The sequence below is a fragment of the Ambystoma mexicanum genome, chromosome 4p, assembly GCF_040938575.1.
Source record: "Ambystoma mexicanum isolate Mex_15411 chromosome 4p, UKY_AmexF1_1, whole genome shotgun sequence".
NCBI classification, from domain to species: Eukaryota; Metazoa; Chordata; class Amphibia; order Caudata; family Ambystomatidae; genus Ambystoma; species Ambystoma mexicanum.
This window is the reverse complement of record NC_090927.1, coordinates 1103691314-1103719246: the sequence shown is the minus strand read 5'-3', so window position 1 is coordinate 1103719246 and position 27933 is coordinate 1103691314. Positions and strand designations below refer to the sequence as shown.

Sequence of the window (27933 nt, the reverse complement as noted above, 5' to 3'; positions counted from 1 at the left end):
TTTTAAGAACTGTCAGGTTGCTTGATTGTCGTGAAGAGTATTGAAACCTCCGTCCCCAAGTACCACAGAGAGAGAATACAAGATTACTCCCTATGCGATCATTGAGGCCACAGGTGGGTAGTTCTTGCAGCTTGGATCCACGGGAAATGTTGAAACCCAAGGCAGCTGTAAAGAAAATCTTTATTAGCAATCAACTGAGCACAGTACAAGCAAACAGGCAGAATAAAGAACAGGGCTTACCTAAACTGATGGGTGAGGAAGCCCAGAACCTAAGATAGTTGGTAATTCCGTGGATGGGCACGTGAGCTGGTTCCCCCGATGACATTAGGGAGAAGAACTGTAGGCTGGGTTAAAACCCAACTTGCCCTCCTGTAACTTGATGAAACAAAAGGACCAAAATCCAAAGTACTTGATAACGTAATGCAGTGAAGAGACAAATGCCAAGTCCAATTCAGGGTAATCCAAGACAGTCCAAAAGGCGTTCCGAGTTCGAGATGATCCAGCAAACAGAGCCAAAGACATGAGCAAAAGCAAATCCAAAAACAATCCAAGAGTCAAGAAGCCGTGAAAACACAAGGTATCCAAACGCTGTACAGAGTCCTCCAAAGAACAGTTGTGAAGCGCGGACGTGCAGAAGTTCAGCGCTTAAATAGCGGAAGCTTCAGCGTCACCTGATCCGCGACGCGTCACGTGACCCGCAGACGCGACACGTGAGCGCGGTCTCCATGATCGCGGACTTGACTTTCTGCGAGCAGCGTCCTGTGGCTGGCGTCTGCGAGCTCCCTCTTGCAGACGCCAAGGCAGACGCCAATGAAGGAACGGAGAACCCCTGAGTCTGCATGTGTGGCCCTTGGGGTAAACCCGCTCACGTGACAACCTTCCACTGTGAGGGACATGGAATGGAAACCTGACTGGGGTAACTGGTGTATTGTGAGTGTTGCCTGTCCTATTGTCTGACCTAGATGTTTGCGAAAAAGGGACAGAATGAGAGGACAGCGTGACAGAGCCCCCCCCCAAAGGCCCACAACCCCGTGGGCACAACGGATTGTCCCTATGGAAACTGGACACCAAACGAGGGGCATGTACATCACCCGCAGGAATCCATGAGCGCTCCTCCGGGCCATAACCCTTCCAATCCACTAGGTACTGCAAACCCCCTTTGAAGAAACGGGAACCCAGAATAGCAGGCACTTCAAAAACATCTGGGGAGGAAGGGGAAACTGGAGCTCCAGGGGAACGAAGACGGGTAGGACCAGGGCAAGGTTTGAGAAGAGAGACATGAAAGACTGGGTGAAGCCGCCATGAAAGCGGGACTCGAAGGCGATAGGCAACGGGGTTGATCACTCGGGAGACCACAAAAGGACCAACGAAGCAGGGCAACAACTTGCGGCAATCCTGTAGATGCAGATGACGAGAAGAAAGCCAAACTCTATCCCCCACAGCAAACGAAGGGGCCACAGAACGCTTCCGGTCCGCGGCAACCTTCATGGAATCCTGGGCTTCTTTGAGGTGCAGCAAGGTCTGCCCGTGGACAGCCGAGATGTCTCTGATGCAAGAAGATACAGCCGGATTACCAGAAAGCGAAAAATCCGGAATGGGCAGGATTTTAGGGTGCTGACCATACAAGACATAGAAGGGAGAGAAACCAGTGGAAGAGTACACCGCGTTGTTATAGGCGAATTCAGCCATATGCAAGATGCGAAACCAGGATTGTTGATGCTGGAGAATCAGGCAACGCAAATACTGCTCCATGGTTTGATTAACCCTCTTGGTCTGTCCATCCGTTTTCGGATGGTAGGCCCGAAGAGTAACGTGAATCGATCCCCACAAATCTATTCAAGGCGTGCCAGAAACGAGAAGTGAACTGAGGACCCCTGTCGGATACCAACACTGATGGTAAACCAAAAAGGCATACGATGGACTTGAAAAACAATCCTGCCAGAACAGGAGCAGAGGGAATGCCCGAGCATGGAATAAATCGTGCCATTTTGGTGAACGAGTCTACCACAACCCAGATGGAATCAAAACCTTGAACCCGGGGACGGTCCGTCACAAAATCCATCGTCACGGTATGCCAGGCCCTCGGGGATATGGGAAGAGGCTGGAGGAGACCCAACGGTCGTCCTTTCCATTGTTTGGATTGGGCACAAACAGAGCAAGTGTTAACATAGCATTCCACATCCCATCTCATGGAAGGCCACCAACGTTGTAGAAGCGAAAGTGTTCTTTGCTGCCCAGGATGTGCTTGAATAGGGAGATCATGGGACCATTCAAGAGCCAGATTGCGAATATCAGTGGTGGGTAGAAACAACTTGTTCTGAAAGAAAGGCAGACCGTCTTGTAACACCAAATCCCAATCTGAAAGTAAGGATGGGTGAGAGGAAACCCACTTATGGAGCATATCCAGCAGAGTTAGAGAGGGAGTACAGAGACATATCACATGTTTCTTATCTAGCAGGGACTCAGGATAGACTGGCAATGAAACCCCCCCAGGAGAGCGAGACAAAGCATCAGCCTTACCATGAACGGTACCAGGACGATGCATGATCTGGAAATCGTAAGCGGCAAAAAACAGATGCCACCTAACATGGCTGCTATTCGAGCATTTCAGAGAAGCTAAATTGCGTAGATTCTGATGATCCGAGAAGACAGTCACCCGATGTTTTGCACCCAGGAGATGGTGATGCCATACTTGGAAAGCCTCTTTGACAGCCAGAAGTTCTTTTTCGGTCACCTTATAGTGACACTCTGTGGGTGTAAACTTCCGTGAATGAAAGGTGACTGGATGCAAGCATCCAGTAGAGACACATTCTTGAGACAGTATTGCCCCTAAGGCGAACGAGGATGCGTCCGCCTCAACTATAAAAGGGAGATCACTGTCAGGGTGTTGGAGGACAGGAGCAGTGGTAAATGCAGCTTTTAGGGTATCAAATGCAAGTTGTGATCGCTGGACCAATTAAATGGAACTAGAGGGCTGGTCAAAAGAGTAAGAGGTGCTGCTATGGAAGAAAATCCAGAAATGAATCTTCTATAGTAGTTAGCAAAACCCAAAAAAGACTGTAATGCTTTAAGGTTGGTGGGAGTCGGCCACTCCAAAACCGCTTTGACTTTGGCATGATTCATAGTGAGACCATCAGGAGTGATGTGAAACCCTAAAAATTCAATGTTGTCAGTGTGGAATTGACATTTTTCGGGTTTCGCAAAAAGGGAGAACATGCATAAGCGTTTTAGTACCTCCCTTACGTGACTGATGTGTTCCTCTTGAGAACGTGAAAAAATGAGAATGTTATCCAGGTAGACCACCATAAATACATCCAGAATATCACTAAATATTTCATTCATGAAGCGCTGGAATGTAGCAGGCGCATTGCAAAGGCCGAAAGGCATGACCAAATATTCATATAATCTGTAACAAGTGCAAAAGGCCGTTTTCCACTCATCACCCTTTCTCACACGTACTATATTATACGCACCTCTGAGATCCAACTTAGTGTATACTGAAGCATGCGTGAGGCGATCCAATAGGGGCGTGATGAGAGGAATAGGATACCTGTCCTTTTTAGTGATGGCATATAGACGTCGGTAGTCAACACATGGGCGAAGGTCTCCCTCCTTCTTTGGGACAAAGAAGATAGGGCTGGCTGCTGGGGATGAAGATGGACGTATGTGACCCTTACGTAGGGACTCTTGAATGTAAGTTTTCAAGGCTTGTTCCTCAGTGGGAGAAAGCGTATATATACGACCCTTTGGGACTACAGAATCTGGTAGTAATTCAATAGGGCAATCGTACAACCTATGAGGTGGAAGGATTTCTGATGATCCCTTATCAAAGACATCCAGGTAGTCTCGATAAGGCTCTGGAATTGCCTCAGCTACAAGACCAACAATGTGCGTGTCTGCCAAGGTAACGGGAGAAGGTTCCAAAGTGAGTTGTGAAACAGTACTGAGAAGTTGGGCTGGAGTGCTCTCAGTAGAAGGTGTAGTGAGGCAAAACTCCTGGCAAACTTCTGACTCAAAGAACACAGAGCCAGTCTTCCAATTGATCACAGGGTTATGCAGACGTAACCAAGGGATGCCTAAAATAAGGCCATATTGAGGCATGGAGATCAAGTCAAAGCTAATGGTTTCTTTGTGGTTAGTTTGTATGACCAAAGTAAGAGGTGCTGTCTGTTGTTTAACTGGGCCAGAGACTAACGAACTCCCATCTATGGTCTGTATGGGTTCTGGTCGGGTCTTGGCGATAAGAGGGAGATTAAGTGTGTGGGCCATATTGATATCGATATAATTGCCAGTGGCAACAGAATCGATGATGACAGTTACTGAATGTGAGACCTCAATACTGGGTTGTAACAATGCATGTATCATCACGGGTCTGATGGTGCCAAACGCAGGTACCTGGTCCGGGGAGTGACTTATAGCGCTCGAACCCACCCCCGGGTCTATGGTCGAGCTGCCCGAAAACCTTGAGTTTTAGCCTTTGGGCGACGTGGACATTCTTTCGCAAAGTGACCAATCAACCCACAATAATAGCAAGCATTGTCCACCCTCCTGCGCTCCCTTTCCGTGGAAGTTAAAGGACTACGTAGACCTCCCACTTGCATAGGTTCAGAAACAGACTCAGAATGAGAGGAACCTGTAGAAGGGATAGAACCAGAAAACCCATCTTCAGCTTTCCGTTCTGAGCGCCTGGCATCAACCTGGAGAGCCAGATTTACTAAATCGGGGAACGCTGTGGGCAAGGAAGGAACTACTGATAATGCGTCCTTCATAGCGTTGTTCAGACCCTTGTAGAATACCACAGCCCTCTTGCTCTCAGGCCATGAAGTCTCGGCTGACAGTTGGTTGAATTTTGTAATATATTCAATGAGTGTTCCCCTGCCTTGATGTAATTCTAATAGTTCTAGATCCCTGGACTGAGCTTTGTGGCGGGTGTCAAAGACACAGGACATTTCTGTGACCAGGAGGTCAAAATCGTATAATGCTGGGTTATTATTCTCAAGAAGTGGGTTGGCCCAGGCAGCGGCTGTTCCAGATAAATGTGATAACAGAAAGGCGGCCTTAGAAGTAGGGTCGGGGAAGGAGGTAGGACGACACAGGAAGTGTAACTTGCACTGATTTATAATTGTGTGGTACTTGGTGGGATCCCCCTGGAATTTTTCAGGTGCAGCCAATGGAAAAGGAGTGGGTAGAATCACGGGAGCAGGAGTGGTTGGGGCTGGGGCCTGGGGAACTGGGGCAGGTGATGCCGCGTCCCCGAACTCTGCATCTGCAGGTAATGGGTTGCGGGTACTCTGAATAGCATCTAAACGTTGGTGAAGGGCTGTGGTGGCTGCAGCCATGTCCGCTCTTAGTACTGTGATCGCTTGAATCATAGCTGCCATGGGGTCATCCGCGGCACCCTGCATACTCTGCACGACAAAGAATGGCTTCACAGTCTGTCAGGTTGCTTGATTGTCGTGAAGAGTATTGAAACCTCCGTCCCCAAGTACCACAGAGAGAGAATACAAGATTACTCCCTATGCGATCATTGAGGCCACAGGTGGGTAGTTCTTTCAGCTCGGATCCACGGGAAATGTTGAAACCCAAGGCAGCTGTAAAGAAAATCTTTATTAGCAATCAACTGAGCACAGTACAAGCAAACAGGCAGAATAAAGAACAGGGCTTACCTAAACTGATGGGTGAAGAAGCCCAGAACCTAAGATAGTTGGTAATTCCGTGGATGGGCACGTGAGCTGGTTTCCCCGATGACAGTAGGGAGAAGAACTGTAGGCTGGGTTAAAACCCAACTTGCCCTCCTGTAACTTGATGAAACAAAAGGACCAAAATACAAAGTACTTGATAACGTAATGCAGTGAAGAGACAAATGCCAAGTCCAATTCAGGGTAATCCAAGACAGTCCAAAAGGCGTTCCCGAGTTCGAGATGATCCAGCAAACGGAGCCAAAGACGTGAGCAAAAGCAAATCCAAAAACAATCCAAGAGTCAAGAAGCCGTGAAAACACAAGGTATCCAAACGCTGTACAGAGTCCTCCAAAGAACAGCTGTGAAGCGCGGACGTGCGGAAGTTCAGCGCTTAAATAGCGGAAGCTTCAGCGTCACCTGATCCGCGCCGCGTCACGTGACCCGCAGACGCGGCACGTGAGCGTGGTCTCCATGATCGCCGACTTGACTTTCTGCGAGCAGTGTCCTGTGGCCGGCGTCTGCGAGCTCTCTCTTGCAGACACCAAGGCAGACGCCAATGAAGGAACGGAGAACCCCTGAGTCTGCATGTGTGGCCCTTGGGGTAAACCCGCTCACGTGACAACCTTCCACTGTGAGGGACATGGAATGGAAACCTGACTGGGGTAACTGGTGTATTGTGAGTGTTGCCTGTCCTATTGTCTGACCTAGATGTTTGCGAAAAAGGGACAGAATGAGAGGACAGCGTGACAGGAACCTCCTTTCTTCGTTAGGACCATGGGTATAAGGAATGGGAGGCACCACTCATTTAGCAACGTGGAATTCCTTACACCAGGGCTTGCCTCTTAAATTAGCTAGACTTCCGCCTGGATAATTTTCCTTTCCGGCTGAAGGCATCTCAGTGCTTATGGCAGATTTATGGTGAAGTAGCAGTGCATGTTCTTCTTTAGGGGGCTGGTCCCAGTAACTTTCAACTAAGGGGTGAACCCATATACAGAATAGGTCTCTTCTGGTGTCAGTCCAGAAAGAGTAGACACCCCCTCGATCGAAAGGCATTATACTAAGTTGGCCGAAGACCAACCGCCTCATGTGTTTAGTATTAGAAAGGTGTAGCAAAAGCTTAACCATGGTGCGGCCATTTTAAGGTGTCTGAAATTGGCATTTTGTTTTCTCTTTGTTTTCTCTAACGTTGCCTTTTGCTTCATGTAAAACTGCTTTGCTGAAATATTATTCTGCTTCACTGGTGCATAATGCAAGGCCGCGAGAGGCATGTTGAAACATAACGCAGTAACACAGACAGAAATGCCTGGTCTCCTCCCTCACATATCCTTGGAGAGTGAGCAGCAAGGCATTGTAATCAGTACAGCAGGTGCCAGCTAGTCTCGGTAACACAGTAGAAATGCTAGAAGCGAACATTAAATGACTTGAATTATGCTCTTCTTTGCGGCCCCCCTTTTCGGAGCCCTGTAGAGCCCTGGAGAGCAAGTTGACCCCCAGCACACAAATAGAAACCAAGAGATAGCAAGGCCTGGAATGTGTCTCTCCCCTACGCGCAGCTTGCTTGCAGAAACAGAAGCATGGTGTGCTTTAAAACTAAGACTTGTGTCTGTGGGCTTACAAAATTGCAAACTGTTACTAAATGAATGTTTGAAGGTGTCATACTCGTCACCACTGTCAATCATCGTGCTTAGTTCAAAGGAAATGTATTAGGGGCGGTATAGAATGTCACTACTGATTACAAGATGCTTGTTTTGTATATATGTAACTGTTGTACGATCTTCGCTCTCTTGCATCCCCCGAGGTCTGGTAGACACAAGTCGCGGGGTGTGGGACCAGGGTATACACGCATTTTGTCGAATGATTTTACATCGTGGGACTTTTCATCGGCAACCCTTTCATCGCCAAAATGTTTTATTTTTTTAACTTTTTTATGGGGGGGGGTGTTTGGTGCGGTTTGGGGAATGATTATTTAAATAAGGGGAGGGGCTTGGAGGGGCGAACCCCCCATATAAAAAAAAAAAAGAATGTTTGGCGATGAAAGGGTGGCGATGAAAAGTCCCACAATGTAAAATCATTTGGCGAAATAACGTAGAACCGGGACCAGTTGGCCAACTGAGACTATTTGCTTTGCAATAAACCCTAGCTTTTGGGAATACAACCTCGTGTCTGGCGTATCAGTTCGTGTGTGGTGAGTGTGCCTTGTTTCCATTCGCGCGGGTCCCTCAGGGGCCCCTTCATTCGAGCGATTTCTGTCTCTTCCTCTGGCATCCCCCTGCTTCACAGGGCATTGCTGAGGCCATCCCATCGGCGAGCATGACTCACCGGATGACCATCATCCGAGGCTGACCAATTGGCCAAATTAAATGTTTAGGGTAGGCCCGGGTGTTATGGAGCCTGCACCCTTCTCCTCGTCACTTGCTTCCTGCTGCTTCTGGCCTTGCCTGAACCCACCCAATGCATGGGTTTGTGATCTGGGGGCCGCTGGTCTCTACTGCTCACCTGTTCCAGTGATGCCCCGCGTAACAAAGGGACTCCTCTGGCTCCGTCAAAGGAGTTGGCTTTAGTTTAAACACTCTACTACTGAACCTATTAAAAATGGAAGCAATCAAAACCAATGCTCCAATTTATGTGCTTCAATTGATTTCTCGCATGCTTTTGATAGCGTCAACCGAGACATCCTATGGGCCAAACTCGAAGCTTGGGAATGTCCAGCCAGCTTACTTGCTGCAATAAGAGAACTGCACTCAGACACGACCATACAGATTAGACTAGATCGAGGTGGCACTTTATCCCAACCAGTAAAAACACACAAGGGCGTGAAACAGGGCTGCCCCTTGGCCGCCATCATATTAAATCTTTTTATCTCGGATATTGGTGACACACTCAAAATGGTAACAACTTTTCCACCAAAAAGTCATGGATCACACATAGGATGGCCAATATACACAGACGATCTAATTCTCTTAGACGTCACTCCAATTGGGCTACAGCGAAGTAAATGACCTTTGTATTAACAAACAAAAATGTGAAGTATTGACTTTAAGAAACTTGTCAAACCGAAAACGAGGAACCAAGCGATTCGAATGGTACTTTGAAAAAACACCACTCAAAACATCATCTCACATTAAGTACCTCGGAACCTTGATAAGTTCGAATATAAACGACGGACCATGGGTGGAGGAAACAAAAAGAAAATGTAAACAGTTAGCCTGTCAAGCTGCCATCATAAATAAAAAGTACGGCAAATTTTCATCAAAGCCGATGATTGATTTTATCGACAGAAGGCTGTGCCAGTGTTAATTTATGGCGATGAAAACATGTTTGGTTCTCCTCATGATTTGTGGGATACATTGGAGAATATGTTCTGGACGAGAGCGTTGCACTTACCTAAGGGCTGGACTACCAGCAATATACGATATGAACTAGGATTGATATCAATAAAAGCAAGGGTGAACTGGAATGCACTTATGCTCTATAGGAAGACCTTGCTCGATAACTCAGCTCCACAATTTATAATCCTACAAAAACCAGCATCCGATCCAAAACACACAGTCCTATCGTAATGGAGTAATCTCTGTACAGAGCTACTGGATACAAATAGCATACAAATCGAAACTTTGATAAAGAATCCAGATAAGGCAAAACTGACGCTATGGAGATCAGACTGGCACCAAACCTCTATAGAGCGTGAAAGCTCACGTCTGATGAAGGATGTCCCTCCGGAAGCTCGCGAGTACAACAAAGTGCAGCCTTACTTAACTCAATCCCCTGACCAGAACTCGAGAATGCTGTTTTTGCAATTTCGTCTAAATCTGTTTTTGACTAAGGACCGCACAAGATCTTGGAAGAGGAATGAAAGTGCAAATAGAACTTGTCGTTTTTGCAACCACTCATTGGAGACTCTTAAACATCTAACCCTATTCTGTAAAAAGTTCACATCATTACGAACTAAACTATTTGGTCCACTTCTTGAAGAACGTCAAACTTACAGTGCAGCTGATTGGTGGAAAACCATGTTTGACAGTACAAATAGAAAAAGTCATGTTCGGCTTGGTGATGTTCGTGAGGAATTTAAAAACCTGTTTAACTGAAGCAATTCCCACATCTGCTTTGCATGTAACAAAACCTTTAGTAGATCTATGAGAATGGTCTGGAAACAACCAAAAATTCATGGCAGTCGCTGCCTGTGCCTCTGGCAGAAGCCACTCGGCATATGTGCATCCACAGCAGTTCTTGTAAGGCTCACATTGGGGCACAGAATGGGTTAGGAGTTGTCTCTTCTAGTTTGTCGATTTCCAGATACTGGTCAACCTGCCGGCTGCCGCTGGTGGGAAACCGGCAGAAAATCACTCAATTTATCAGGAATTGTTCGGCATTTCACTGTATTTAATTGAAAGGGAAATGCTGAAATATGTACAGTATTTCAATGTGCTAATATTTGAATTAATATTTTACAGTCTGCTGACCTCTAAATGAGGCCCTTTTAATCGCAAAATACGTAACATAATTGGGTGCACAACTAGCAATTTATGAATTAAGCCATTGTGTCTAACTACATCTGCACTGTCCTTCAGGATCACCTTGTGTATGAAATATTAATTGCTGTAAAAAAAGTGTATCTTGTATTGCATATTATATCACTGTATTACAAAGGTTATTAGAAATGCATATTTTAGGGCATGTCTGTTCTCAGGTTGTGAGTGATTTTCTTGCCCTTTCCTGTCATGCAGCTAATGCCGCAGAAAGCACAGTTCTTGGTAGCCAGTCTGGTCAACTGGCACCTCTACCTGTGGAGAGGCCTCCGTTTGAACTTAAACCCCTCTCCACGGAGGCCTGGGTTGACTATGAAAATTTCTGCAAAAGCTTTCAGTAAGTACTTGTATATTTTCCTATTTTCTAATATTTCAACAACAATTTCGCTAATCGGTCCTTGTCTAGTACTCTTCCAGTCTCCCCTAATATCAGTGTGTATCTTAAGGTTCTGAAAAATTACAAAATAATGAGCATTTGCAAACACTCAAGCATTATAGTGCATGATCCAGTCGACTACATGCACTGAAGAGTTTTGTTTTCCTTCTCTTCCACTGACAGTTCCTTTTGGGCCCCGATCCCTCACACACTCCTTTTTTGGAGGACTTTTGTGTTCCGAACAGCAGTTTTTGTTTTTTAAATAGTACATTTTCATAAGTAAGGAATAGTAGAGCAGTTTTTGGAGATGCATTATGTGGAAAAAAAACTTGAAATAGAGGACTTATATGTTGGTAGTAGTTATTTTACAGAAAGGGGCAGTATAGGGATGCAAGCTAAATCCTTTTCTCAGATTGCACTCAGGCCTGAGATACATCTGCATGATATATGCATATATATATATACATATATGTATATATATATTCTGTGAAAAATCTTTGCTAAAGGGACGTTATGGTTAAGTTGCACTAATAAAAATCTATGAAATTCAGTAAAAAAAAACGTTGTTAAAAGGACGTTATGGTTACAAGAAAGATCGAAAAACCCCTGAAATTCGCCAGTTATGGAAAGCTAAGCAACCGTAACTCGCGCCACCACCGTGCACTGCTAAGACTAACACCCAGGACATCAAAGATGACTTCACAAATATCATTGATGACATCACTGATGACATCACATGTCTAGCCCCTTCTGTTTTGTTCACTGCCATATCTAGGCCAGTTGGTTTGATTTACTGACAGTCAGAAACTTAACTTTCAAAAGGTATTACATTTATAGACATTGCTATTCTCACATGTTCTTACACTACTTTCTTTAGAATTTAATCGCATCTTATGATGTACATATATAGAGGAAGAAGCAGGCCTGAAACACAGCAATCATGTTTGTGCGTGAATACAATCATGTAGATTATACACAGTTGCTAATGATACTGCCTCTTGTTTACTTACTTTACTCTCCATATATAAGCCCCATATTTGTATGCATTGTAGTCTATTTATGTTTTGTGTGTATTAGTAGAAATATGTAGAAAGTGATGCATTATTAGCTACTTAGTACATGTTTCACAGTACGGAAAAGTCTGATACAGAGGCATTCACCGTTTTAAACTATAACTTTGGAAAATTACAAATATAGCACCTCTGTGGTGTATGCTGCAGCCAATACCTACATTTCTGTATGAGTAGGTTCCTGTACTAGAAAGAACACTGCAATGGAATGTTCTTTAGAACACTACATTGCGTAATGAAGTATGTAGTTTATTACACATTTCCCGATAATCCCTGTCACTTTTTTGCCAACATAACATTCACAACCCCTTGTATGAAAAGTAATTGCACATGTGATGTCATCAGTGATCTCATCAATGATATTTGTGATGTCATCTTTGATGTCTTGGGTGTTAGTCTTAGCAGTGCACGGTGGTGGTGCGAGTTATGGTTGCTTAGCTTACCATAACTGGCAAATTTCAGGGATTTTTCAATTTTACTTGTAACCATAAAGTCCTTTTAACAACGTTTTTTTACTGAATTTCATACATTTTTTGTTAGTGCAACTTAACCATAACATCCCTTTAACAACGTTTTTTCATTGAATTTCATAGGTTTTTATTAGTCGAACTTAACCATAACGTCCCTTTAACAACGTTATTTCAGTGAATTTCATGGGCTTTTACCAGTGCATGCAATTTTCCTACAACTCACTAATATCATACTTACCAAATATAACAATATTTGTGTCCAATTTATAAAGTGTCACCTTAATGCTCTGCCATTTCCCAACTTCTAGAATCATTTTTAACACTTCTATACACTTTTTGTACCTATTTCAACTAGTTTTGCATCCGTAGACGTCCACGACCATCTGACTTCATTGTGGACCTTCCGGACAGTGCCACATGACCATATAATGGCGCGCGGCATGATGCCGTGTCCGAGAACACGTCCGCACTTCACGATAAGATCCATCTTTCGCTGACAGTTCGGAACTGCATTTTCTACTGATCTGGGAACTTTCAACTTCAAAATTTCCCTTGCACACCTCCTACACCTTTTCATACTCATTATCCATTACCCATCTAGTATACAGTACATACTTGGAAGTAATTTATCAAAACTGCTATTTATCTTAAAAATGGCATCAGTTATTGCCATCCCTCCTCCCAAGAGCCACCACCACCACCAGCTGGAGGACCATCACAACAAAAAAGCGCAGTACTTTCAAAGACAATGAAGAAAACCAAGAAGATGAGATAGAGGAAGTGCCTACTTCTAGCACCAAGATCGAATCATAGGTGTGCCAGTTCTTTGCTACTGTTGGGAGTGTACCAAAGGCTTAAGCTACCAAAGTGAAATGCACTGAGTGCAATTTTGTACTCAGTAACAGACTACCTGGACAGTACTCCTACGGGACCACCTCCATGTGCCGCCACACCAAATCCAATGACCGCAATGCTCTCAGAAAGGTTGTTCCTTTCTCAGAAAGTAGTAAGCTGTCTTCCTCCAACTCCTCTTCCTCAACAAATACTGTAACCACACAGCCTGATGTCTGCGGGCATTGGTGCGTTATAAATAAATAAATAAGGAGGGCTATGGACCATTATCGTCCATTGTAGCCCCTGAAATGGGGGATAAAGGCCATTAGCTCCCCTGGTTCCCAAAGCGGGAACCCAGGGTGCTAAAACATAGATTTTTCTTCCTATAGCGGGACACCTCCGGCGACCCGCTGTAAGAAGAAAGGATTGTTGTTCCTACAGCGGGACGCCTGCTAAATTACATGCAGTTTCATTGAGTGGGGCAAAAGTTATAAGCCATCCAAAAACTGCTTTTCCCCAACCCTGTAATGCAGAAATAGGTACAGATGTCCTAGGACATCTGAAGTGTCCGCGAACACCACAGGACTGCCCCAGGACATCTGGAGTGTTTGCGGACATTCGGGGGTGAAACAACCCTTTGTTTGGCTTTTTATGACCATATCCAATCCTCATCCCCACCACACATCCCCAGAGATTGACTGTCGAGTTTGACAAGTGAAATGCTGCTTTTTAAAAAATGTTTCGACCGCGCTGTCTGCGGACCCCAAAAAAGTCAGCGAATCCAAGATGGAGGGCGCTTCAGGAAAACCGACGCATTTCACGTTTTCTCACCAGCCAATCAGCGGGCGTGTCCCGATGCCCACGGACCACGCAAAAGTGAGCACATTTTTTGGCCAATCGGAGGCCAGTCTGCGGACAGGAGAGCCAATCAGAGGCCAGTCCGCGGACCGAACAGGGAAGTGAGTCCGCGGAGCAGACATAGATATCACTCATTTTTTTGCTTTACATTTTGGTTGTTTAAAAAGAAACTACTGGACGGATTTTCACCAAATAAAAAAAAGCACGATTTCGGTAGCAGGCTGCTGCTCCTGCCGCAAATTTGGTGGAAATCCATCCAGCGATTTGGGCTGTAGGCGGGAGCAAAGTTTTTTCCCATTATGTCTATGGGAAAAAAAGACATTTTGGGACCCCCCCTATAACTTTGCCCCCCCTCGACCAAACCTCACCAAACTTTGCAAAAAAATTCAGAGTGGGCCATATACAAAGTTTGGTGAGGATTTGTCCATGGGGAGCGAAGTTATAAGCCGCCCAAAAAGTGCTCTTCCTAAGGGATTAGCAACTTAACCATAACTACACAGCCACTACTGTGGCTGTGTAGTATATATATATATATATATATATATATATATATATATATATATATATATATATATAGATCAGTGATGTCATCAATGACATTTGTGATGTCATCTTTGATGTCCTGTGTGTTAGTCTTAGCAGTGCACGGTGGTGGCGCTAGTTATGGTTGCTTAGCTTACCATAACTGGCGAATTTCATGGGTTTTTCGGTTTTACTTGGAACCATAGCGTCCCTTTTAACAACGTTTTTTTTTACTGAATTTCATAGGTTTTTATTAGCGCAACTTAACCATAATGTCCCTTTAACAAAGTTTTTTTTACTGAATTTCATAGGTTTTTATTAGTGCAACTTAACCATAAATTCTACGAACATCTGACTTCATTGCAGTCCTTCCAGACAGTGCCACATGACCATATACAGGTGCGCGGCATGATGATGTGTACGAGAATCCGTACGCACTTCACGATAAGATCTGTGCTTTCAACTTAAAAATTTCCCTTGCACAGCTCCAACACCTATTCCTACTCATCCATTAACAATCTAGTACACAATACATACTTTTAGCAAAACTGCTATTTATCTTAAAATGGTATCAGCTAAAGCCATCCCTCCTCCCCAAGAGACACCACCACTGCTGTAATCAAGGAGCATGAGAAACACTGCCCCCTACCTTAGAAATGACACATGTGCAACATTTTCCCCTGTCCACCTGCCGCTCCATATTAGTGTTTGGTGCCTCTTCCCTCATTTCCCTCCCCACCTTTCGTTCTTATCTCTACTGCCAGACCAAAAAAAAAATACATCCAAAAACAACAAAAGAAATGTTCCTTTTGGAACCATCTTTCACAGTAAAAAAATAGGACTAAAAAAAACATATAGACTCCATCTACTTTATATTTTTCATTAAAGTACATAGACTCAATAAGATTTTCCAACATTTCCATTAGCATTTTGTGTTATACTAATGGCAATATTGGGGCGTTCATCCTCCGTTACAGGGACTGGAAAGGTGGATACCGGCCCAGCTGCCCAAGTTATCAGCCCAAGTGAAGCGAGGGTGGATAACAAGGTCTCTGGCCATTATCCCCCCATTCCAGCCCCTGAAATGGGGTATGAAGACAGTAGCAGCCTAGGTTCCCAAAGCGGGAACCCGTTGTACTAAAAAAGAGGATTTTCCGTCCTACACCGGGACGACTGTGGCATCCCGGTATAGGAAGGAAAATCCTTTTCCAAGATGGCCACCATGTAAAGGGAAGGCGGGGGTTCCATACAGGGCCCCTCTTTGCTTTCCATGGCAGCCTGTAGAAGGCAAAAAGAACACCCTATGACCATATTACCACGAGCACATTTTTCTTCCCTTTCAAATCTATCCTAATTTCGAATAACTTTACCACAAAGCCAGTCCCAGGTGGACATGACCACTTTAATCCTATGTTTTGTCCCGTCTAGTCATGGCCAGTAGCCAGATTGTCCGGATCATGACCTTATAATATGAACCGGACATTCTGGCCACTGCCCATGGCCACAGGCTACCCCTCAGTCACTAAAGCTATACCGCTATTTTTTTTAACTACATTATGACACTTGTCAAATAAGAAAACACTGCCACATTTGCAAAACCATGCTTGTAGATCCTTGCCAATGCGCCTTACCCAAGTTTGCTGGAAATCCTCCCATGTTTTATTTTTGCAAAAGTGTCAAATGAATGCACATACAATCGTCATATAAGCTACCTCCTCTGCACAAAATCCCACCAAATTTTGTAAACTCATTCGAAATCAGGTCAGAAATATCCCACCCATCGTCATCACTCCTCACCTCCCCAGACATTATTTCATAAGTTTCACAAGTGCAATGCTCAGAAAATATTATTGTCCGAGGGTTCAGCCATGTCTTTTTATACATACGTTGATCTATCGCAAACATTTCCAATTCACCTTACCTCACTTTTCCTCTTTTAAAAACATACGAAATCTGGCAGCAGGGCGCGCCCATCTGCTGCTATTCTTATCCATTACTACATCTACCTAAGGTAAACTGCCCTGATGTCACTAAATCATATCCCCCACCCCTGAACCTCACATCATCAACCCTAGTGATATTCTACACCTTTCTCGGTGACGTTCCTCGTCAGCGTAGCCAAACACGCCCATAATCACCTACGTGACGTGACGCAGAACCCGAAATTCAACACACATCAACTAACAACACAGCACGTCACAATTCGGAATATTAAACCGTACTTTAAAAGAAAACAATAACACTGTACAATTTGTAAAGTACTTTTATTTCACAATAAATGCTCCGAGAACATCCGACTATTGCCATATTCAATCAAATTGAAAATTTGTTTCTTCGCTGGCGATCCAAAATTTTTATCGTGAGGCACACGTTGTTCTTTTTATGTACACAAGGTGTGCGTTTTCGGTAAAAGAACTGCTTGGGTCGCACAGTGAATTCCAGGGCTTCTACATCAATTTGGGCGTAGACCACCATAAAGGATGTTATGTTGCTCCTAATCGCTAGTACAGCGTAAGGGCACATGGGCCCTGGGCGATCGTCCCAAAAAAGAGTCACTGTGATCCAGGCGTTGACAACTATGTTCAGCTGCCGATTGAAGAAGCCGTCAGTTGGCATCTGGAATCTATGACAATCGCAGAAAGGAAGAATATATCTGTTTCGAAAACATAACAGAAAATGTGTCTCAGTACCCGAACTTTATTACAATGTATCTATTGACTTATTAATTCGGCATAGAGTTTAAACTACCAATTAGCACAGACATCAAACAATCTCAACAAAGAGAAAACAACGTGGAAACTGATACACAATTCGATATGGTCATACCTGACATTTTAATGAAATATTAGCGTTGAACCTGGGTGAACCTAGTGGTGGTCTACATGCACCTCGATGCTGCACTCCCCATAGCCACGTAAAAAAGGCAACTACACACAAAGATAGTACTTGTGTTTCATTGCAATAAGCAACACAGAACAGACAAATAGATATAACCCAAAAATAATCTTCAGATAATAATAAATTAATGCTTGTTCCGGTATACAATCGTCGAAAATCAAACTTGCATTATATTCACCATTTCCATTCTCTTGGCGTAAGTCAGACCATAACGCTCACTGCGTTCGCACCAAAGATTCTTCATAAACTGAATTTACATGTTCCTTACACACTTTTGGAATGCATAACCTTATCAAATCTTCACTATTACAAACCTCCTCTCATTGCATTCCTTACGGAATGATCCCTTTCTCTCAAGGTCAAAAAACAATTGAACCTTATAATGTGTGTCCCATTCGTGGGCTTCCTTAGCTCGCAACCAAAAATTCAAAGCTGGTGACCTTCACTCAGAATCAAAATACATTCTCACTTTGCAACAACTTGCCTCACCACCTCCATGAGAACTGTTATTCTCATACATGTGCAGGGCCGCTCTTTGCATCAGACACTGCAGGTGGCTGCTTCAGATGCCAGACTCTAGGGGGCGGCAGTCGGACTCCATTATTATTTTAATTACATTTTATCACAGACACATTATTCCTTTATTTGCCGCACTCTGGTTGTACCACCAGCACATCAATTTATAAACATCAAGCGTTTTAATTAAGAGTATAAAATAACCCGAAATGGCTTCTATTTAATATTAATAAATATTCGGCAACCACTATAAACAATATAGAGTAACGGGCATTCGGAATGTAGTCTCTGTAATACCACAATATAAAGTTCGGGTTGCAGACTACAGAAGCAACAATCTATATTTACAAGTCCACAATTCCATGTTTATATATCTCCATCCCTTGAAAGCCAAAATGCAGTCTCTTTCGCCTGTATTTTAGGCACATTATATTGTGTAACACCTCCAAATGCACTGTGGGACTTGCGTGACTAAAAACACCAGTTTTTTGCTTCTTGCAGCCATATCCCATACCATCGTCATCAACCCTCACCTCCCCAGACATTATTTGATAAGTTTAACAAGTGCAATGTTGTGTTTTTTAATATGTTTTTGCCACGATGTCCGCGGACACCAGAACACGGTTCCAAGATGGCGGGCGCATCGGAACAATCTGACGCACTTCACGCTCTTCACCATCCAATCAGCGAATGCGTCATATGTCCGCGGACATGACGTGAGCGATTAGCCAATCGATATCCTGTCCACGGAGCGAACAGGGAAGTGTGTCTGCGGAGTGGACATAGATATCACTCATTTTTTGAGACCTACTTTTTGATTGTTTAAATAAAAACTACTGGACACATTTTTGGGACCAAGCTGCTGCTCCTGCCGCAAATTTGGTGAAAATCCGTCCAGAGGTTTGGGCTGTAGGCGTGCGCAAAGTTTTTTCCCCATTCACTCTATGGGGAAAAAAAGAAATTTTGGGACCTCCTACCCCCTATAACTTTGCCTCCCTGGACCAGACCTCACCAAACTTTGCAAACACATTCCGAGTGGGCCAACTACTTTCTTTGCAAAGTTTGGTGAGGATTCATCCAGGGGGTGCGAAGTTATAAGCCGCCCAAAAACTTCTCTTCCTATGGGATTAGTAACGTAACCATAACTAATATATATGCATAGAGAAACAAAAAGCCCCCTAGCTTTTAAATTATTTTAAAATCTTAAACGTAAGTCATGTGAGCTATGATTCAAATGGTGGGCACCTTAATCAGCAGAGGATTTGCCACAACTGCACATGTTTGGTTGTGTAATTCTTTAGTTTAATCTGAGGAACCTAGATCGCTTGATTAAGCAGTAGGTAATAGTCTGTTAGTCTAGCTTGCATAGCACAAAGCTGACTTGCTGTGAGTTTTTGTTTTGACAACTGAACAATAGGCAAGGGGGTTCACAACCTTACACTGAGCCTACCGTCCTGCTGAAGGTGGTATAAAATATTGTTCTTTGACGAAATCGGTTGACAATAAAGACTGATATGTGAGATATTGACACACCTACAAACAAAACATCCCATGTGTCTGAGACAAATAATGCACTGTCTAGCCAGTATTGCATCAGTTTATTCAATAAATACAATTTGTCAAATACCATTTCTCTAGTGTCAACAACCATGGCGTAGAAGAAAAAAAATCAATATTTTGCTATTCTTGCAATTATTATAGCACCATAACTGTTTCGCACAAAAAACATCAAATACTACAATATCCAAGATATCACAAACCTACCAAACATACCTATAATTGGGTTGTTCAGCACAATACATTCATACTCATTCACTCATTACTAAAGTGTGGTGTGCTATATACATATATAAAGTTTAACAAATCTAATCCCATATGAAAAATACCTATCTTATTCAAAATCCAAATCTTAGCCTGCGCAACAGGTTTCGTTCCTCATCGGCTATAGAACTAATCACTGCAACTTCTTCAGGCGCTATGTTGTTTTTTTATTGTGTTTTTTTTATTTAAAAATGTTTGCCTTACACAATAGGGTGCAGTTCAGGACACACTTGTGTGCTTATCTCAACACCATCAATGTCTAGTGTGACATCTGTTATTACTACATAGAGGTTTTTTCTTCCATCACTTTGGCATGATTTCTCTTGTCGATTCCAGTCTTGTGCGTTCTTTGTGTATTTGTTACTCCACTCTCTGGGATCTTTGGTTATTTCACCTGCAAGCAGACGCATAATATATATTTGTCCACTGCCTTCACACTGAACAAAGGGCATTCAATACAACAGCCTCAGCATGCTGCCTCCATGTAGCATGCACCTTAGTATTGGGAAATTCCTCTTTAAATCAGGTGTTCCCTTGTGCACATAACCTAAATCACACCCAAACACTATAGACCTCGTGAGTGGAAAACCTCATTGCTTCTCCACCATACTTGTGCTCTCATTTGGCATTCATATTCAATGGCATGCATTGTGAGCCCAATAAAGTTTTTTTTGTGATGCTCTTTACTTCCCCTTTTATTTATAAAATACATGTACATTATTTTACATGATCAATAATCTACGTGATCTCTCACGTTTTTTTATGACACATGGTGTGGGAAAAAATACTGTGGCTCACCTCACAGAATCTCCTCACTGCCGTGGGCCCTGTCTCCACCCAGGTGATCCTATCGCAGTACAGGGATCCCAGTGTAGGGATCAGAAAGCATTGCCCTTCCCTGGCCACCTGGGAGAAGACTTTAAACAGGGTTGTAGTGAGGGATCCTATCCTGTTAAGACAGTTTTTCTGTAGTACAACTAAGGGCTTAGTAAAACCATTCAACTGAGGCAGTACAAGTATAAGTATAAGTACTTAGTATAAGGCTGTACCACCTGAGTACATGGTAGCACAGACAGAGCAGCCAGGCTTATTTTAGGAGGGAGAGAGGGCTGTAGAATCAGCATAAATGAAATAGTAATACAAATGGTCCAAAGAAACACTGAAACACTATGTATGTAAAAATAAAGGATTTGTTTAAATACAAGCAGGGCCAGATAAATCTAGGGGTAAGTAAGTACTGTCACCCAGTATAAGTAATCACAATTATAGAAACACCACATTATGTTTCAATGTGCACAGACCAAAGCATAAACCTTATTTGAAACACCTAACAGTAGTTCTAGGGAAGTCAAACCTTTTCATACACATTCAGTATAGGTCACACTATTCTTGGGAGTAAAAACCAATGGTTACTTTCAGGTTACATTCAGTAATGCAAGGGCAGCAGACCCTACCAATTGTACAATGACTCTCAGTACAAATCACTCAATCAGTAAACTTGACAATATACTTTTTGTGAATAGTGTAACACTTATTCCAGTGCAGTAAACACCTATAACTACTTTTGTGATAACACACAGTTATACTAGGTGAGTAAAACCTAAGGATGTAACATTCAATCAATTACAGGTGCTTTTGAGATCAGGGAAACACAGGTTGAGATAAGCAGCAACTCTTGTAACATACTTTTGGATGGCACATCGCTAACTCAAGGTAAGTAAAGCCCTCATATTTTTTCAATCTCACAAGCAGTCCAGGTTAGATCTTTCCCAGCTATAGGGATAACTGATGTAGGACTTATAGGGAACAGTTAGAACCACAGACTCTGGTTTAGATAGCACAGGGAAAGTAAAACTCAATATTACACTTTACTGAATGACTCAATTATTCTAGGTAGGCAACAACCTAATACAGGCTTATTCTGGACAGGCTAGCAGCAAGTCAGGGGAAGCAAGACCCAATTGGAGGGCACTCATACAATTATCCTGCAGGAATAATCTGGTGAAACCAACACATTACTTTTGGGAAGAGGCACAACCTAATCACAGGAGAGTAATATACCTTCACATCTACTTTCTATTAGAATGGCAAAACAGTTTCTAAGGAAGAAAAGATTTTACCCATACTTTTAAGAATAGTGCATCACACATCCAAGGTAAGTAAGAACGTTTGTAACTTTTCACTATTAGGGTTACAGTTACCAACCAACTCTTTACAAGTAAGTAACTTTTAAACACTTCTTTTCTTTTCTAGGCAGAAGTCCCAATCCCTTCAAAAGTCAGACCCCGGTTCTTGGAGCATGAGTGTTCTCAGTGGCAGAAGGGGGGTCACTAGGACTAGTGACTGACAGTCAGTGTCAGAATAGGTTCTTAAGTAGCAAAAGTCAGAGTTCCTTAGGAAAACTGGGCAAACAGGTTAGTACTTTACTTTTAGGGTTAGAAGAGGGTCCTGGGGCTTCACAGAAGACACGCTAGCAGGATTATAACAGTGGAACTGGGTGCACTGGATGAGAGGCCTCCCCATCACAGAAAACACCACACGGCTACACAGAAATACTAACAGGCTTAAGGTAAGTACATTCCCAAGCCAACACAATACCTCAGCATTGAAGAAGATTTTGCAGCAGGACGACTACAGGATCTGCAGCCAAATACCCTGTCAGTGGATTCTTTGTCGTGGTGACTGAAAACAAGGCCTCAGAAGTAACTTTGCAGCAGGGATCAATGAAGGAGGCTCTAGGCAATGTTTTCCTCATGGCTGAATGCAGTTCTGCAGATTTGACGCCTTTTCAAGGAGCACAGAAGAAGACAGGAATTCACAGTTGAATTCTTGTTGTTACAAAGGACCAGCACTCTGTTAAGGGGACTTTTTGGACTTGATTTGTGTCTCTGGAGATCCATCAGGATACCCCCAAAGTTTCAGCAAGATTCGGAATTCGGAAGACTGTGCACCTCACAGTGGCTTGAGGTCCCAGGGAATTGGGGTATTTCAGCAACGGAAGGTCACAGCAGTGTGTGGGATGGCTCAAAATGCAGGTCTTCTTGAGTCTAGTGGGTTCTGTGCCAGGGTCGATGTTTTTGGAGTGCCCAGGTCGATTGGAAGGAAGGGCTGCAGCAGCCTCGGGTTACACAGCAGGCTCTCTGGTCGCTGGAAATCGCCTCTGCCGCTTTTCCTTCATCATCCTCTTCGGTTTAAGTTCTAATGGTCGACTACTTCAGCTTCCAGGTTTGCAGTATTTATCAAGAATTACAACACAACTTCTGAATTCTCTCCCTGCATTTTACAAGAAGGGGCGGTTTGGTTGTCCAATCAGGACAGCCAGCTGTCATGATTCCTGCCCCTCATGTCCCCAGCCCTCCAAGATGTCAGGCTGGAGCCAGGCCACGATCACCTACATGCCCTCAAGGGCCTCTCCATCCCTCCAAAGACACACTTGGAGTCAGACTTGGCGCTTGTGGCACCAGACTCACTCACTCCCATAGGATAACATTGGGGATTGGACTTGTAGTGCATTGATGGGGACAAGATGGATGCCCCCACATATTTCGGTTCCCAGAACTGCATGTGTGGTCTAGTCTTTTGGGTGTGGTTCAGCCCAGAGACACCTGGGATACCCAGAGACTATTTAAGCCACGCCCAGGCTGAGAAACATGCTTTGGGTTTTCTGCACCTGCAGCGTGATACTCACCGTGTTCGAATCGGTCTCCAGTAGGCCTGCATCTTTCTTCTGCGCTCAGCTCCTGCAAGAACAAGAACACTGTTAGGAGCAGCCTTACCTTGCGGTGCTTCTGCCCATCATTCATCGCTTCTTCTGTTCTGCGGGCATCTTCGGCGGTGTCATTCTCATCCTGGCACGCCGCTTCCTAAGGAAAAGGGAAAAGAACAGAAAAAAGGCATTAGTAAGCATTCAGCATATCTTCGCTTATTTTTAAAGACTGTACGAGCTTCAAACGCTTACCTGAATCCCAGCCGCTCTGGGGGAACTCTGTCTCCGGAGCTTCTCATCCATCTGCAAGAGGGAAAAGACATTCCAAGTTAGCGTGCAAACACCTAGAGGCGCTGCATACCGCGCTTACTCACCGCATTTCTTCTTCATAACCGGCATCCACGCTGAAAACATTGCAGCACCTAAAACACACAGAAAAATAACTCAGTTCAATACAAATACGAAAGGGTTGCATCGCGCTCCCACTCACGTTCAGCGCTACTCATCTCAGCAGCACGTCGCCATCCCCAGACGCCGGCCATCATCTAAGGAAGGAAACAAACGAAGTTAGAGAACTGTTCAAAAGACTCATTATACTTGCCTGTCGGACTCTTGCCAGTGAAGTAACTAGGCAGCAACGAGCCCGCATCAATCAACGCGCCCCTGTGCTGAAAGCAGGACGGAGAGCACACTTTCCAAGAAAACAAGGTGAGCTGTGGATCAAAGGGAAGGGTTGGACCCTGGGGAAGAAGGGGCTCAAGCACACAGAGACAATAGGGAGTTAAACTCTACCAATCCTGTGTTTCAGGCCCAGTCTCCTTTAGAGTAGACTCCAGGGAAGGGTTCAAGGTCGTAAGAGGTAAGAACAGGCTGAGTGACGTCCCCGTGGATACCAGGTGAGCGTTACACAGCAACAATAGGCACTTATTGCCAATAAGTTGTTAAAGAGGATAACTTTAAAAAGACACTATGGAGAGTCTTAAAAAGTGTGTGTGTGTGTGTGTGTGTGTGCGCGCGTGTGCGTGTGCGTGTGTGCGTGCGTGTGTGTGTGTGTGTGTGTGTGTGTGTTGGATACCGGGTGGTCCAAGGCACAAAGATAGGGGGCGGAAGACCATTATTTGTGTGATCTATTATATGCTCAGTGCTAGAGAAGAGAGTTATATACCTGTACAATACTAATACATACATGATTATTTATTTAAAATGTTTCTATAACACGGACATGGCCATCTAGTGCATCAGAGTGCTTCACAGTAAACATACACTTGCGTAACAGGGGGCCCCACTTGTAGTAAAAAAAAAGTTTTATTATTCAACATTTTTTTTTTTACATTTTCTTTTTGACTTCACTGCATTTATAAAGAAATTATTTCTGTAACAAAAATAATTTCTTTATGAAGGCAGAGTGAATACAAAAAGTCTGGTGGCTACCACCACCCCATGACATGAAGACCCTAGGCTGGAGGCCTCATTTGTCATTGGGTTGGGGAAGCCCTATGACTTCAAAAATAAATAGTTTATTTTTGAAGTCACTCTTCATAAAGCCTTCATAAAGAAATTATTTCCGTTATGGTTCAGTCCTTAACAGAAATAATTTCTTTATGAAGTCAGAGTGACTTAAAAAAGAAACAACGGGCCTCATTACGAGCATGGCGGTAGCTGTGCCTGTATGGCAGGCACGGCTACCGCCATGCTCGCTACCGGCACCGCCTCCCGCGATTGGGCAATAACTGGCCCATTACGAGATAAAAGGGCCGGTAATTGCCGATTCGCGGGTGGCGGTATTGCCGGGCTCCCGATCCCCATTCTGCCCTATAGGGTAGAATTGGGTCCGGGAGCATGGTTGCGCCGGCACCGTTGATAACGATGCGGGTGCAATTACGAGTTATGATCGCGGGTGCTGCACGGCTGTCAGGAACCCATGAGCAGAACTCGTAATGCGGCGGGACGGTATGAACCGTGCCGGTGCCTTACGGGCACCGTTCATACCGTCACCGCCAGGGTCCTAATGAGGCCCGATGTATTTTTGAAGTATTATGGCTCCCCTCAACCCATGATGTGTGCGTGTGTGAATGTATGGTGAAAGAGTGCACACAAATGTATGGGTGGCTGGGTATGTGTGTGTGCGCGTAAGGTGAAAGGATGCACACTTAAATGTATGGGTGGTTACCTAGGTGTGGCTGTATGGTGAAAGGGTGCACACTTAAATGTATGGGTAGGTGCATGGGTGTGTGTTCCTGTGTGGTGAAAGGTTGCACAACTGGGTGTGCCTGTATGGTGAAAGGGTGCACTCTTAAATTTATGGATGGCTGGGTGTGCGTGTGTATATGTGGTGAATCTGTGTGTGCTTGTGTTCAGGGGCGCAACAAAACCTACATTTCAGGGGGGCTAACCCTTCAAATGTTGGGAGAGGTGCTAACTTCACGTGTGGTGGGGAGGAGCAAACTTATTTGTGTGGGGGCATCTAACTTCTTTACGCATTTTAATGGGATTATTCTAGTGCCGCTTCAATGTTACAAGCAGTTAACTCTCTCCTTTAGGTCTGAACACACCCACGTATGGGCTGCTGTGAGAATGACTGGTCTCCTGTTTCCTCTCTACCCTTCCAATCACCCCGTGGCATGCAAGTACTAAACTCACATCACAATTTCAATTGCTTCAAAAATGTGGCATTTGAATGCAGGTACTAACAGTGAAATGCTGTACATTAGTAATTGATTTGCCGGGCCCTTGTTAACGGCAAAACACAGGTGCCGTTTAACATCTGTGTCCTTTTCTGTCCGGCAACTGCTCTGTAGGTCAGGCAGGTCAAGTCAATATAGCCCACAATTTCAGTGGTGGGGGGGGGGGGAGTGCTGAAGCCCAGTCAGCTCAATGGTGTTGCACCACTATTTACGTTTAATGCCTCGATTAATTATTGGTAATCTTCTTTACAACTAGCCCTATTCTTCCTCATCCCAGTACTTGTGTATGAGGCAGTACTTGTGTATGAGGCACTATGCCTCATACACAAGTACTGGGATAAGGTAGGGGTACATGAAGGTAATGCCTGACTTAGCTACCTGTAATCTTCATTACTCCAAGTCCCACTCTTCCTCATCCCCGTAATTACCAGTGAGGCAAGGAGCCTCATACGTAAGCACTGGGACAAGGAAGAGGGGCGTGGAGGTAATTTTGGGCCAATGAGCTGATTTTGGAGGGTGGGGTAGGGGATGGGAGGGAGAAGGGATGTGTGAGGGGTGGGGTTATGTAATACATCATAATGGTCACCCATTTCCATGCTAAGCAGGCATGATATGTGGTATTAGTGGCTAGAGAGGCATTTTGGTGCAGCCAGTCCAGTTTGGTATGACTTTTTTTTAACTGGGCATTTCTGATAAAGCAGTCCTGCTAAGTGTAATTACCTGGCCAGACTGGCATTTGGGTTCTGCCAGTCTAGCCGTTTCTTACTGCGGCACTGTATATTTTTCTGGGCATCTGTGATAAAATGACATGATAAGTCATATATAACGCACCTGTACGCAAGTGTTTTTAGGCACGTCAAGACAAGGGAAGGAAATCTGAGGGAGGACAAGACAAATGATCTTACTAAACTTCGTGTCATTCAGATCGTGCGAGAACGAGAAGTGCAAGGGGAAAGGAAGGGGGAAGTGCAAGGGAGAGGAGAGGGGAGGGGAAAACAGGGCAGCAATGTTCTGAGTAAGTGCCACCAGGGCAGTGTGGCTTTGGGTAGTGCAAGGAGAACAAGGGACTCTGGGGTTACAGCTACAGCCCCTACCTGCGTGGTAGGCCTGTAGGCAGTGTAAGGGTGACTGATTAAGAAAGAGCCTGGACTCAGTGAGACATAGGGTAGGCAAGCAACCAGTTGGTACAGTGGACAGGTAGGTCAGCAGGGGAGGGAGAGAGAAACAGCAGAGGAGAAGAGGAACGTTTTGAGCTGCTTCTGGAACTTCAGGTGGTCGGGCTGAAGTTTGGGAGAGTCAGGGAGGCCATTTCAGAGGGAGGCATCTGCAGGGGAGAAGGATCTACCCGCCCTCCCCCACTCTCTGCCTGGAGAAGCATCTAACCCTTCGGGCTCGAGAAGGAAGATAATTTGGAAGATAGCGTTGGTTGTATTGCGGATCCTAGCCCCAGAAAGCCTTGTGGAGAATGGAAAGGGTCTTGAACTTGATCCTTGCAGCCACCGAGAGCCAGTGGAGAGATTTCATGGCTGGAGAGATACAGTACCTGGGCTTGAATCCAAGGATAAGTCTTGCAGTCCTGTTATGGATTAGTTGCAGAGAGCAGAGAGTAGAGGAAGGCAGCTTGAGAAAGTGGCTGTTGCAGTAGTCCAGCCTGGAGAGAACCAGAGCTCTGGAGACCGTGAGCTTCTGGGGGAAAGTGAGAAATGGAAGAGTTCCTTTGAGGAGGTGCAGCTGGTAGTGGGAGTCCTTGGCGACACCCGAGATGTGAAGAGAGAAAGAGAGAGTGGAGTTGAAGATGACACCAGGAATGAGCGAGAGAGGAGAGTAGGCTGAGGGGATCCTGAAGGAAAGCTGAGTGTCATCCGCATAACACTGTAAATTAGAGGAGAAGGTAGAGATCAGGTGGGTCAAAGGAGCCAAGTAGAGGTTGAAAACCAGGGTGAGAGGATAGAGCCCTGGATAATGCCA

General features: G+C 44.5%; 1 protein-coding gene across 2 annotated transcripts in view; it reads left to right on the top strand.

Moving 5' to 3' along the window:
- The window catches only part of ADGB (androglobin), a 2161023-nt gene that overhangs the window by 829493 nt on the left and 1303597 nt on the right, over window positions 1-27933 (top strand). For both annotated transcript variants that reach the window (XM_069606692.1, XM_069606693.1), the window contains one exon: window positions 10409-10547. In XM_069606692.1, the coding sequence (XP_069462793.1) occupies window positions 10409-10547 (139 nt within the window). The remainder of the gene's footprint in view (window positions 1-10408; window positions 10548-27933) is intronic.